The 12616-nt window shown below is 45.0% G+C and overlaps 2 protein-coding genes across 2 annotated transcripts; one reads left to right on the forward strand and one right to left on the reverse strand.

Moving 5' to 3' along the window:
* The first annotated feature begins 649 nt into the window (after positions 1-649).
* Positions 650-4054, forward strand: LOC102722134 (protein FLX-like 1). Its single transcript, XM_006657681.3, has 5 exons — positions 650-1255; positions 2627-2859; positions 3241-3395; positions 3561-3637; positions 3725-4054. The coding sequence occupies exons 1-5, from the start codon at positions 740-742 to the stop codon at positions 3818-3820; spliced, it is 1077 nt and encodes a 358-aa protein (XP_006657744.3). The 5' UTR covers positions 650-739; the 3' UTR covers positions 3821-4054.
* A 333-nt stretch (positions 4055-4387) lies between these two features.
* LOC102722410 (SH3 domain-containing protein 3) lies at positions 4388-10273 on the reverse strand. Its single transcript, XM_006657682.3, has 10 exons — positions 9940-10273; positions 8620-8742; positions 8307-8376; positions 7448-7596; positions 5898-5999; positions 5587-5784; positions 5434-5496; positions 5257-5346; positions 5104-5178; positions 4388-4799 (listed from the first exon to the last, which is right to left on the reverse strand). The coding sequence occupies exons 1-10, from the start codon at positions 9997-9999 to the stop codon at positions 4683-4685; spliced, it is 1047 nt and encodes a 348-aa protein (XP_006657745.1). The 5' UTR covers positions 10000-10273; the 3' UTR covers positions 4388-4682.
* Between the last annotated feature and the right edge of the window lie 2343 nt (positions 10274-12616).

The raw sequence follows: 12616 nt of genomic DNA on the forward strand, positions 1-12616 counted from the left end.
TTGTGTCGCTACCTGCCATAGTACCTCGTCATACATAGATGTCATGTATAATACCATGTATAATATGGTTATCTATACTGATACTAAACACAATGACCACATGATGCCAGGTGGTACTAAGTGATACTAGTTGGTATTACATGGCACCATAGATGAAATCAAATGATACCAACTACTTAGTATCAATTGGTACTAGATGATACTAACTAGTATCATTCGATATTATTAATGCCACAGGATGAAACAATACAGAGGCGTGGTGGAGGGCGATGAAGCCAACAGAGGGGAGAGCAATGATAGAGATCAATGGTGGTGGTGAAATCCTCTCCAACATAGCCGGGATCAACACGAACAGCAAAATCCACGGAGAGGAAAACGATGATGTAGAGAGAAGCGATGCGGGCGCACGGGAAGGCAACACAGGTGACGTGGAGGCGCGAGCGTAGGGGAAGCCACGCCGGCGGGGAAGAAGTATGCAGCGCTGACGTGAGAAAAAAGCCCTAGAAAAAGATGATCGGCTAATTAATTCATCCCGTGGTACGGGATGCTCAGCTTTCTAAACATTTTTTTTAAAGAAAAATGTCAAATAGTGTCGAAATTGTTATAAAGCCGCCATCGAGCATGGAAAGAATCTCAGGACGAGGGGAACACCTGCTATTGTCGGGTAACTCAAGGTTATTCGCGCAAAATTTCCCCTCGTCGGTCACCCCGCCTCTGACCAAGGGTTCCGGCGACTCCCATGGCCGGCCGCCACCGCAACCCGCCGCCGCCCTCCTTCCCTCGCGGCGGAGGACACCACCAGCCTCCTCCCACGCTCCACCACCACCCCCATCACCTGCCTCACCGCCTCGACGAGTTCCGCGAGCCGCCGCCGCGGCTCCCCCCGCACCCGCACCAGCACCTCGACGACTTCCGCGAGCCGCCCCACCTGCCGCCCCCGCACCACCGCCACCTCTACGAGTTCGGCGAGCCGCCGCGCGGCCACCCAGCGCACCACGTGTTCGCGGGCCACCACGGGGGCGGGGGCGGGGTCCACCCCCTGCCCCCGACCGCTGCGCCGCACGTCGTGGCGGCGCTGGAGGAGCGGCTCGGCGCGGAGATCGAGGAGGCGCACGTGCTGCTCGGCCAGAACCAGCGGCTGGCGGCGACGCACGTGGCGCTCGTGCAGGAGGTCTCCGCCGTGCGGCACGAGCTCGGCCGCACCGCTCGCGGCCTCGCCGCTGCCCAGGAGGAAGGTGACCTCCGTCTTCGCGAGGTGCAAATGCTGTGACTCCCTCCTGCAAATTTAGTTCTGAATTCGACTTCCGGACTCAATTGGGCTAAAATTTGTTGCGTTTGGGTCTGTATGAAGCGATTATGAAAACATAATAACTAATGTCGTCTACTTTGGAACCCTCTGAATTTTTCTTTAGGAAATACTAGGTACATGACAGTGCCTGCAGAATTCAGAACAACATTGGAAATTGATGGCCATTACAGGGCAAATTTGGATGTGATACTCTAGAGTAGCAAATGGTGATAAATGAACCGCATCATAGTTGGAGCTAGTGGTACTGGTATACTTGTATTTACCTTCAGTCTACCTTTATTTACAAAGGCAAGGGAGTCAACGGAGCCTCTATAGTCCATCGTATTCTTAGTCTCCATCCACCCCACTTTCGTTACCTTATGTCCTCCTATGTTGATAGTGTGCATTGCTGGAGGTCCGCACCCAGTAACTCCATAAGAAGTGTGAATAGCCGCATACCGTGAATCCTGGGCATGAATTTCATATGCAAGGGGAATCGTGCACTTGATTGAATCTCACTTTGCGCCTAAAATCATCTCAATTCTTCTCCCCCTTCCAAGGTTGGAAGACAATGGGGATACGGTGGGGAGGGAGATAGTGATGAGTGAGAATAGAGGGAAGGTGACAACAAGCTAGAGTGGAGAATGCGTATATCTTCTGGATGCCAACTGCAAAACAAATCCCCTTTAGACGCCAAGTTTGCACAAGATTTGCCCACAAATGGAAAAGGCTAATTTTAATATTTGACAAATATGCAGCCTGCCATGACCAACGTCCAGATTTCCTTAGTGATATATTGAATTTTGCATATCATAATCATAATAGTTATTAATGTGTGAGTTAGCACATACCATCCTATAAATCCAGATTTCTCGTGTGAAAACTCTGTTTATTGGAGCTTTGCAGGTATTATTCACTGCTTGATATGAATTTGGAACTTCTGGTTTTACAGTTGCATATGTAATGGTTTTTTCCCAAAAAGAATAAAATATAACTTATGTGTTCTTAATCTCTTATTTCCTTTTATTTTTCCCAATCATTTTCACATATGATCTTAATCCACTGCCCTTGAATTACAACAGCATACTTAAATTTATATTTTGCATTGGGTATAGGTTCGAAGCTGTATAACTGGAGTGACAAGGTTTATTGAAAATTTTAGTTGAGGTACTGCATTGGTTGGTAATAATTTCAAATGTGGTCATGTTAAACTTATGTCTCTTTGTCGAAAGCTGTATTGACTTAGTGAGGTACAGAGGTAGTAGGTCAATTCTGCCCATGCCAAGTAAAATTGACTTGTGCCTTTTTGAATTGTAACATCAGAAATAATTTTAATAGGTCTATGAGAGATCAATCAAGATGGAGGCAGAGCTGCGGGCAGTAGATGAAATGAGGGCAGAGCTTGCGCAGGTTCGCCTCGACATCCAAAAGTTGGGTTTAGCAAGGCAAGAACTCATGGGTCAGGTCCAGGGGTTCACCCAGGATTTGGCTCGATCAGCAGTGGACTTGCAGCAAGTGGCGGCATTGAAAGCTGAAATCCAGGAGATAAGGCATGAAACCCAACATTTGAGGTAGATCCTTGTTAATTTCATATGTACTTTCAGTTCTGGAATAGAGAATGTAGTATATTTTTTGTCTTCGTGCAAATATAATCTATATGTGCAAATTTGTTGGTGTTATCTATTTTCCACTGAATCATCTTAACTATCTCCTTTGCGCTTACAAGAAAGCAATCTCTTGGCTGTTTTGTTTTGCCGTTCTCTTGGTTCTATGAACTCTTTTGGTTTATCTGGTCCAATACTATTTATTATACTTTAAAATTTGAAATGGAAGGAAAACTTACCTTTTTTGGGTCCAAAATGAATTCCATATGCCTTTGGTAGTAAAGAGAAAAGTGAAACTGTAAGAATAGCCTTTTTCAAACGTGTATGCTTGTATTGTTTGACCTGCAGATCTGGCATTGAGGTTGAGAAGAAAGGATATGCAGAGAGCTATGAGCAGGGACAAGAGATGCAGAAGAAATTGATTTCAGTGGCTTCTGAAGTGGAGAAGCTTCGAGCTGAGGCTGAGAAGAGGTCACGAGCTGCTGTTTCTGTAGGCAATCAAGGTACTTAACAAACTCTGGGTGCTTATTTTTCTCTAGTACTGTTTTAGGGGTAGGGGACACCCTGGTTGAAAACTTAATGTTAAAGTAAGTAAGGTCGGTTATTTAGTTTAATCTCTTTCCATGTTTCAAATATGGACTATAACTTTATCGTGACATGATGTGCAGTGTACGCTGGAGGCTATGGGAATCCCAAGGCCGCATATGCTGCAAATCCTTATAATGCTGGATACAGCACAAATCAAGTATGTGTCTTATGATTTGTTTCTGCAAGACCGATTTGCATATTCTTTTGTCCTCACTTCTCTCTACTTCTGAAACCAAATCCTCAGGCAAACACTGCTGATTCTGGCTCTCAATACGGGCCTGGTTCAACGCACGCTCCGTGGGGTGCCTACGACATGCAAAGAGCTTCTGGACGGAGATGATCTTTTCAGTTGTCAGCAAATTAGAAGCATACGTTTCACGGACGACCTAACGGCTTTGGCTTCTATGCAAATGCAACACACTGAATATGAATGATGCATTGCCGAATGTAAGTTGTACTACTGTACATGTTACGACAAATTCATAGTGCTGATGGAAACTGCAAATTTGTGTCATCAGCATTTTCCACTAGTAATTAGGCATGCATTTCTGCGGCAGTAATTACTTTCGATCTATGAGAACAGCGCGGTTACTTTAGTGGATGTTATTTTGCTCCGATGTGATGTCAGAAACTCGGAAATAGGGCACCCTTCAGGAATTATGATATGCGCCGTAAGATTCTACCCAAAAAAAAACATGTCAAAAATTATCCCATGAAACAGGCAAATGAGCAATAGCTCTCGTTCTCTCAAAATTCTATTTTCAACAGTTTGGAGCTCTCGTGTTTCTTGGAGGTATCATCATATCATGTGATCGTACTTCTGAGACCAACATGGATGGGTGACAGTGACACTACTGATGCATATCACAGGCAGTACACAAATATGGCAAGGAAGAGAATCAATCAATCAATCAATGAGCACATAATTAGCGAAAGAATTCAGCACAAAGATAAAAACTTTACATTTGATGAAAGGCATCGTCACGAAATGACTAGGCTTTAGTCTAATGTCTCTTACTGCTGCCGCGAAAACATGGTATACTGATCACATGCAAGTTTCATATACATCTCTCTAAACCAGTAAACCACCAGGGGATGTACAAGGTACACAAAATAAACATACCGGTCATACAGGCTAACCAACTCCAAAAAGGACCAAAATCACGGCAGTCACACCCAAACCACAGACTTCCAGCGACAGATTATGCTTGTGGGAAGACTTTGTTTGGCGGGATGTTTTCGCGCCTCTCCACAAAGCCGGCCGGAAACCATCCTGCCTTCCCTCTGCATTCTCCTTCAGCCCAACCATTAGGAGCAATCTAGAGCAGGTAGAAAAGAAAAAGATGATTAGATATAGTAAATTCAAATTGTAGCTTTCCTGCACTGGACACTAAGTACACTGTTTGTCGGATAGATGTATTCATCCCAACTATGCCTATACAGCATCTGGTTACTCCCACATTGATGGACAAGATAATTCATTCCAGGGCATATGGACGAACCACTTACTGCTACAAGAGGACAACCATCTAGAGACTAAATTGAAAATAACTTAAGATTGTTTCTGCAGAGGGAATTGATTAGCGCACTACTTCGCAGGTGAAAGGATTACTAGGAACTGACCTGACGAACGACGACATAATCACCAGAAATTAAGCTCAGTTCCTTTTCTGTGGTACCATTGAAGCTATGCACCGCCTGCAGCACCAAGAAGGATTGGTAGACATGGTATGGAATATGATATACTGCTAGGTAATGTCAGCTACTCATGCTAACCTCAGCAAGGAAGTACTGAGCCTTCTCAGCACGCTTATGAGAAGGAATAGTAGGTGGTGCAGATTCCCTCTTTTGCTTCTCAGAGGACATCTAGAAATAAGAATAATATCAACAGAAGAGAAAATTGGAAACGCAAGAGATTTTGACAATTTACATGATAAGCAGAGTGAATTCTACCTCGGCTTCAACATCATCAAGTATAGCAGCCAACCTCAAATGGAATAACTTTTCTGCTTCTACCTTCAACAGGATAAGAGACGAAGGATAAGGATGAAATGAAACAAATCAATTTAGAAAGATGAATTATATGCCAGAGGCAGCCAATCTTACCATGCCAACCAGGCGTTGAAGAGTTACCCTTTGCTGCTGAGATTCAACAGCAGCAAGTGCAGCAGCAGCTTCCTTTCCTAACACAGCCATGCTTGCTTTGTGCTCTATCATTTTAGATTCAGACTGTTGAAGCTTCGTAGTGTGCTCAGCAAGTGGAGCTTCTCGTACTCTTTGCTTCCTTCTAGCAATTTCAGCAGACTGTATGACAAACAAGGACACGAAACATATGGGGCAAAGTATTTTATTAAGAATATAAGTAACAATATTAAAAAATTCCTCCCTTGCAACAAGAACAAGATGCTAAGACGTACAAGGATCTCAGCTTCATGTCTCATCCGGCTATAACGTTGTGCAAGACCACGGGCATCTTCCAAGGGAGCACCTGTAGCCATAGCCCTCAATGGATCTATTGTCTGAAATGCAAAACAAATATAGGATATCTGTAAACTAAACAGTGACCTCATGAAGTATTAGTGATCTTAAATTTCTATCATAGAGTTAACATAATTCAGAAGACCGATCTCTGGTCTGCACTGAAAAATAATGACATGAAAGTTACATCTTCAAAATAATAGTGAATTGGTAATCACCTGCATAACAAAACTACATATAACATGCACCAAAGGAAAAGGGAAACGACCTATGGTGTCTCGTTTCCTAGAATTAGAAAGTCACGTCTAAGAAGACGAAAGGTTGTGCACCAGGTGGTGAGACATCATTATTAGTATGTGGTTTTAACACTAACAAGTTTGCATTTATGGAATAGGCTGAACCCCCATGAGATTTCAGATGCCACAACCAGCAACCTAAAGGATCTCCAGCACATTCAATACAATGATGGGCTCTAAATGAGATCTCTAACTTTCAGTTAACATGCTTGAATGGAAAATTTCAGGATATACTCCCACGAAAATATATGAACCAGATGACATCCATCAATATATCAATACCTAGGTCCTAGGCTTGGGTGTGTACTTTCAGTATATTAACACTGCATGGCAAAGCCCATTGCATTGAACCTCTACTCCAGCGGTCCAGCCTAGGTGACTGACCATTAGGCTTCAGTACTGCATTATGTTGGTGATGTAACAAAAAGGATAGTATTTCCTGCTATGGTTCAAGAAGTTGCCAGGCGCTAGATTAGGGGCACCTAGATGCCACCTAGACAGCGCCTGGGAACCAAGTTGACCAGTGGCTTCCGAGCAATAAGCAAGCATATTGCTTATGAGAGCGATAATAAAACATCAATATAACAAAATCGCAACTAGAACCTCCAAGGTTCAGCAGCAGCCTAATTCACCAGCAAATGCCAAATTGCAGCAGCTAACTTTTGGGGCACTGGTAGTAGCAAGGCATTTATAATAGACCAATACTCCCTCCAGTTCTATAATACTTCTCATTTTGGACAAGAACATGATCTCCAAAAAACAATTTTGACCATTATTTTCTATTAAAATATATGTAGAAGTATTACTAAATATATAATTTTATTGAAGCATCTTCAAGATTAATCTATATATATAGTCTCCATGCTTCTAAGGTGAATATTTTAAAAGTTATTCATAGTCAAAGTTATAAAATTTGACCACAACCTTGTCCAAAACGACAGATATTATGGAACCGGAGGTAGTAGTAGCTCTTACATCTACCAGAGACATACAGCTGTCTATTCAGGCATACAAGAATAATTAAAAAGGAATGGTAAAAATATCATATATAATTAATTTACATACTAAGAAAAACACTGATTGGCAATATGCATGCAGTGTACAGATAGATAAACATCGATATGCACAAGCCAGTAAGGTTCATTTCTGTGAGAATCTTACTTGAATTAACATCCAAGATCCAACAAAGTTACCTGAGAAGATAAAATTCTATTGAAATCTTCATATTCTTTCTCAACATTTCTCAAAGCACCTCCATACAGTGATGCTGCTTTTGCAAGGGCTTCATCACTGGCATTAGTTTCACCTCCATATCTGAAACAGTCCTCTGAAAATTTTGTTCCTGTGACCAAAAGAAAGAAAATATCCTCATAAGATGTTGAGTTTGGGGGATTCAAGCAGAACGTGCAATATCTATTGTTTTTTTTCCTGGAAAAAGGATTCGTCACATGAATTTTTAGCCATTGCATTATCTGCAGGAAAACGGTTGCATACTCAAGGAATTCTTATTCAATAGTCTTAATCAAAATGATCACATATTCATCCTTTGATTTTGGAACTCAAAAGCCCCTTCATAACACTTCCTGGCAGCCCAATCAAAACAAGGTAGTAAATATTATCAGGTTAGAACTATCTAGATAATCAATAGGTAAGTTTCCATTCTAGAATAACATTCAAAGCACATATAGCTAAAGATAGCACCAGGGCACACCTAATCATGAGGTTATCGCATGATTTTTGTGGGTGACGGCATTCCTCATTTTTTTCCGTTCTTACTCTTCTGGCCATGTGATTCATGACAAATCATGACATCCCATTCCTCAGAGGCTCAGACCAAGACGGTGACGTTTAGATTTCGAATGTAAATTATTTCACAGCCAGCTCATTCCTCAGATTAAACACCTCATAAGTTCTGTAAGGTAGACGTCCTATCTTATGAGTTCTGATCATCGTTAATGTTTCCACCATTCAAGCATAAAACAATGGAAGTATGCATGCGGATCTAGAACTGACATAGTAGCTGACAGAGGAGGGAAGATGTGAACCACATACCCACTTCAACATGCCTGCTTCCAATAGCAACCAAGCCTTCAGCTGCTCGAACAATGTCCTTTTGGAAATCCTGTTGGCATATATGCACGTATTGAGTTTAATAACTGAAAGAAACTCTTGTCAAGAATATTATGCAATCTAATTTCTTGTATCAATGACTTAAAAACATGGTGTGATGAACTGAATGTATGATATATGGAAAATGGAATACACCAACAATATCAATAACATAAAAACAAGATAAATTTGTTGCTAGCTGATTATATTACACTGGTATGCATCTCAGGCATATCTATAATTCTCCCTTCCTTACCCTTCCAGAACGAGTAGAAGTGTACAACTTCTCAAGCTGTTGATGCCTCTGTAATTCAACTTCATCAATAACAACAGCATCTGAATGTTCATAACCCGTAGTACTGAACTGCTTTATCACGGCCTGAAAAGGCAAGGTATAAACATGTAAGAAAAAAAGACTTAACTGAAAGATAGCACCGGAAGCACTAGCAGACACTTCCAGGAAAAAAGGAGTCATTAAATGAGAACAGCATGGCTCTGTAAGTGGTATCTAAGCCAAATCTAAGTGCCCTGTGTGTGCATCTTTTGCAGTATGACAGTTGTGTCAATTGGGTTACGCATATTGAGTAACTTGGATAAATAATAAACACTAACACTACACATAATGCTAACGCTTACGATCATATCTCTGACCTATTACCAACATTTTCATAGACAATATGGTTTTTCGCCTAAATTATGAACTCAAATATATCCTCTTTCCTTCATTAATTAGCATAAATGCACTTATTTTTTGCTTCTTTTGAGAAATAACTTGCTGTAAGGAGTCATATGGAAGCAATGCAGGCTACAACAAACAATGAAAGAAAAATATATTTTATTGCATTGATGTGGTATTGCGATATTGTTTTGATGCTATTACAATAGACACGTACGGATAACCAGCAAGTAACAGCATAGCAGTTAAAATATATTGAAACAAATAAACAATGAATGTGGATGGAATCCGAAGTGCATTTGTTTTAAAATACAAATACACAATTAGATAACTAGCAATACATCACAATGATCTTATAGAAAGTGACATTTCTTAGATTTTTGCTGAAAGAAAAAATATAGGCCTGATTAAAGAACAAAGATTTATAAATTAAGCACCAAGTCTATTAAATGAGGTCTTTATGAAACAGATAGCACACAGAATCTTTGCTCGTAAGAAAGAAAAGCTTGACTCGAGTTAATTGACTAACACTTTCGTGAAAAATGTTTAATAAATTAATAACAATCTAGCAGATGGCGACCAGAAGGGGAACTAAGCCCTATAGAAGATAAAAATTAGCTCTTTGTTTCACATTCCAACCAAATGCCGGAGAACAGATCCATGTCATTCAAAAATAGTAATTCACAGCTTAATCTGATATCCAAGGACAAAAGAAGTGAAATTTTTTTGCAACCGCGACCAATCTCGTCGCCATTTCTAGGTGGTTTTCACACGCGGAACATCAAATCGCAATAACCACATGATCTCCTGCTACAACCCAAACGAAAACGGCGAAACCCAGCCGTTCCGCAGCCAACGCTAAACCGTCAAGAGTGAAGGGGCCAGATCTGGGATCCGAACCTGCTGCTGCTTGGCCACCTGCTCCTTGAACTTGCTCGCCTGCTTCCTCAGCGCCTCCATCCTTCTTCTCGCCCCGTCCCTCCTCGCCGACGACGTTCGCGGCGCGCTCAAGCTGACGTTCGTGCTGCGCCCGAGATGCGGCACGGGCTCCGCGGCGTGGGGGAGTAGGGCTGACCCTAAACCGCACCAATAACAAACGTGGGAGGAAGAGGCGGGAGCGCGAGGGGCCGAAGAGGTTAGCCCGTGGCCGGCGACACCGCGGGCGGAGGCGGCGAGTGGGGAGCAGTGAGCCGACGACGAGTCGGGGAGAGCAGAGCGCGAGGGCGAGAGCGGAGAGCCGAGCGAGCAGTTGGGCCGGAGCCCCGGTTAGCCACCAATTTTTTTTCTTTTAGAGGAAAAAAAAAAACAAATCCTGATCCCAAAACCATTTAGGGCTCATTCGGAACACATAATATGAAAAACATAGGATAGAGAAAACATAGAAATATGATAGAAATTCACTTGGGAAACTGAGGATTGAGAAGCATAGGAATAGAGGAGATGGGATTGTTCGGATGTGCATAGGAAAGGAGATAGAAAATGTACAGTAATATACGATATTAGCCGTTTATTAGATCTGGGTTACTAAGTCAACCACTTGCTTGTCAGATGCTTATTGCTCCATTGATGCAAAGGAAAACAAAAATGAGATTTGATTGGATAGTTTCTTTCCTACGTTTTTCCTTTGAAATCAATCATGGAGAAAACTTTCCTTCAATTTTCCTGTGGTCTGTCAGTGTGATCCGAATGGAAGGAAAGGAAAAATTCCTGGTGTACAATATTCCTGCAAAGTTCCTATGAACATCTCGTAATCCGAACAAGCCCTTACATATATTTGCAAGTTATTAAAAACAAGTAAAATATTTTCTAAAATTTATTTGAAGATGCACTAGTACAGGTCTTGGTAGGAGTTTGGAGTTTTATTTCAACATAAAGTTATCTAAACTTGATGAGCTCAAAAGTTGGTGTGCATGAATATTACACACACATGTTGTCAATGTAGTGGGAACTGAGATCCCCACCTCGGTGACCTTGAGGCAGCGGAGGGCCCACGTACCATTGTATGGAGTTTGAATCGATTGAACACAGTGGACATAAAGGAAGTGTATCTCGAGGAGTATGTGGGCAACACTCACCTTAAGATTAAGCATTATGATCTGGGTGTGCTTCGCTTGACTAGGAATGGCAATCGGGTACGACGGGTACGGGCACTGTCTACCCATACCCGTACCCGTGAGAGAAATCATGCCTACGGGTAAACCGTTACTACATCACGCGCAACAACCTCTACCCATACCTGATACCCGTGGGCGCCGTACACCCATGAAAAATACACATTTACCCGCCAATCACAAGGCAATGTCGCATCCACAAAAACTGGACAAAGAATATGGAGACGACAATGGATGAGGCGGCAGCGGCGGCGGTGTCGAATGTGGGCACTAGACCGGGATGGGGGCGACGGCGTCGGCGGGGACAGGGGTGGCAGCCTCGACCTCGAATCCTCGGCAGCGGCGGCGTCGTCGTCGTCGGATTCGAGCACCGGCGTCGGCGGGGACGGGGACGATGGCCTCGGCCGGCGTCGGGCGCGGCCGCGCGGGCGTTGCGCGGGGACGGGGATGGTGGCCTCGGCCGGCGTCGGATCCTTGGCAACGGCGTCATCGTCGAGGGGATGGGGGCGGCGGTGGCTCGACACCGGTGGCGGAGGGAGGGAGGGGATCGACGAGGGGGATGATGGGGGCGGTGGCGGCCGGGTGGGAGATTACGATGATTTTGTGCCGAACGTGGCCGGGTATAGGAGGGAGGAGCGGTGCGCGACGATGGCTTGGCGGCGTGGCGCATGCGCGGGGAGGCAGAGGAGGATGGAGGGAGGGGAAACCGTGGCGATGGCGGCCGGGGACTGGCGGCGACGCAGCGCGACGACGGCTTGGCGTCGTGCGGCGCGGCGGCAACGACCGAGGGGGCCCGCTGCAGCGATGGTGAGGCGAGGGAGACGGTGCCAGGATGGCGCGTCGACGGTGAATAGCGGCGCACACGCATGGCGGTGGCACATGGGCCGGCGACGGTGGCCGAAGGAGAAGAAAAAGGAGCGAGAGGGGAAGGGGATGCTCACCGGCGGCGCGAAGGGCGGCCGCGAGTCGGCGTCGAGTGGGAATGGGCGATGACGCAGCTCCGCGACGGTGACCGGTGGTGAGGCGCGAGCTCGGCCGGCGGTGGTGAGGCAAAGCGACGACGCGGGCGCAGCGGCAGCTCGGGGACATGTGGAAAAAGGCGGCGGCGGCTCGAGGAGAGGGGGATTTATAGGTGGCGGCTACCGCGCGTAGGGCGGGGAGGTCAGTAGCGCGGCGGCGCGTGGATCACGGCTAGCGGTTAGCAGTGTCGGAGAAAGAGAAGGGGTGGTTGCACCGACGCGAGCGGGATGCGCATGCGGACGTGGCAGCGCAGCGCACGGCGCGCGACGGCTCGGGTTCACGGCGCTCATGGGCGGGGTGGCGAGGCGGAGCAAAGGAGAGAGGCGATGTACAGCGCGAGCGCGACGCAATGGCGAGACGCGGCGGGCGACAAGACAGGCACGGGCGACATGCGCGCGGAGGGTGGTTGCGGCATCCACAGCGTGACGCGACGAGGCGTGCGCATG

Source organism: Oryza brachyantha, chromosome 7 (genome assembly GCF_000231095.2).
Source record: "Oryza brachyantha chromosome 7, ObraRS2, whole genome shotgun sequence".
NCBI lineage: Eukaryota > Viridiplantae > Streptophyta > Magnoliopsida > Poales > Poaceae > Oryza > Oryza brachyantha.

Excerpts from the sequence above, each read along its gene's own strand:
- LOC102722134 (XM_006657681.3), top strand. The coding sequence starts at position 740 with ATGGCCGGCCGCCACCGCAACCCGCCGCCGCCCTCCTTCCCTCGCGGC. Across the intron at positions 1,256-2,626 it reads GTGACCTCCGTCTTCGCGAG|GTCTATGAGAGATCAATCAA; the intron begins GTGCAAATGCTG and ends TAATTTTAATAG. Across the intron at positions 3,638-3,724 it reads CTGGATACAGCACAAATCAA|GCAAACACTGCTGATTCTGG; the intron begins GTATGTGTCTTA and ends CCAAATCCTCAG.
- LOC102722410 (XM_006657682.3), bottom strand. The coding sequence starts at position 9,999 with ATGGAGGCGCTGAGGAAGCAGGCGAGCAAGTTCAAGGAGCAGGTGGCC. Across the intron at positions 8,743-9,939 it reads AGGTGGCCAAGCAGCAGCAG|GCCGTGATAAAGCAGTTCAG; the intron begins GTTCGGATCCCA and ends TTGCCTTTTCAG. Across the intron at positions 4,800-5,103 it reads ATTATGTCGTCGTTCGTCAG|ATTGCTCCTAATGGTTGGGC; the intron begins GTCAGTTCCTAG and ends TACCTGCTCTAG.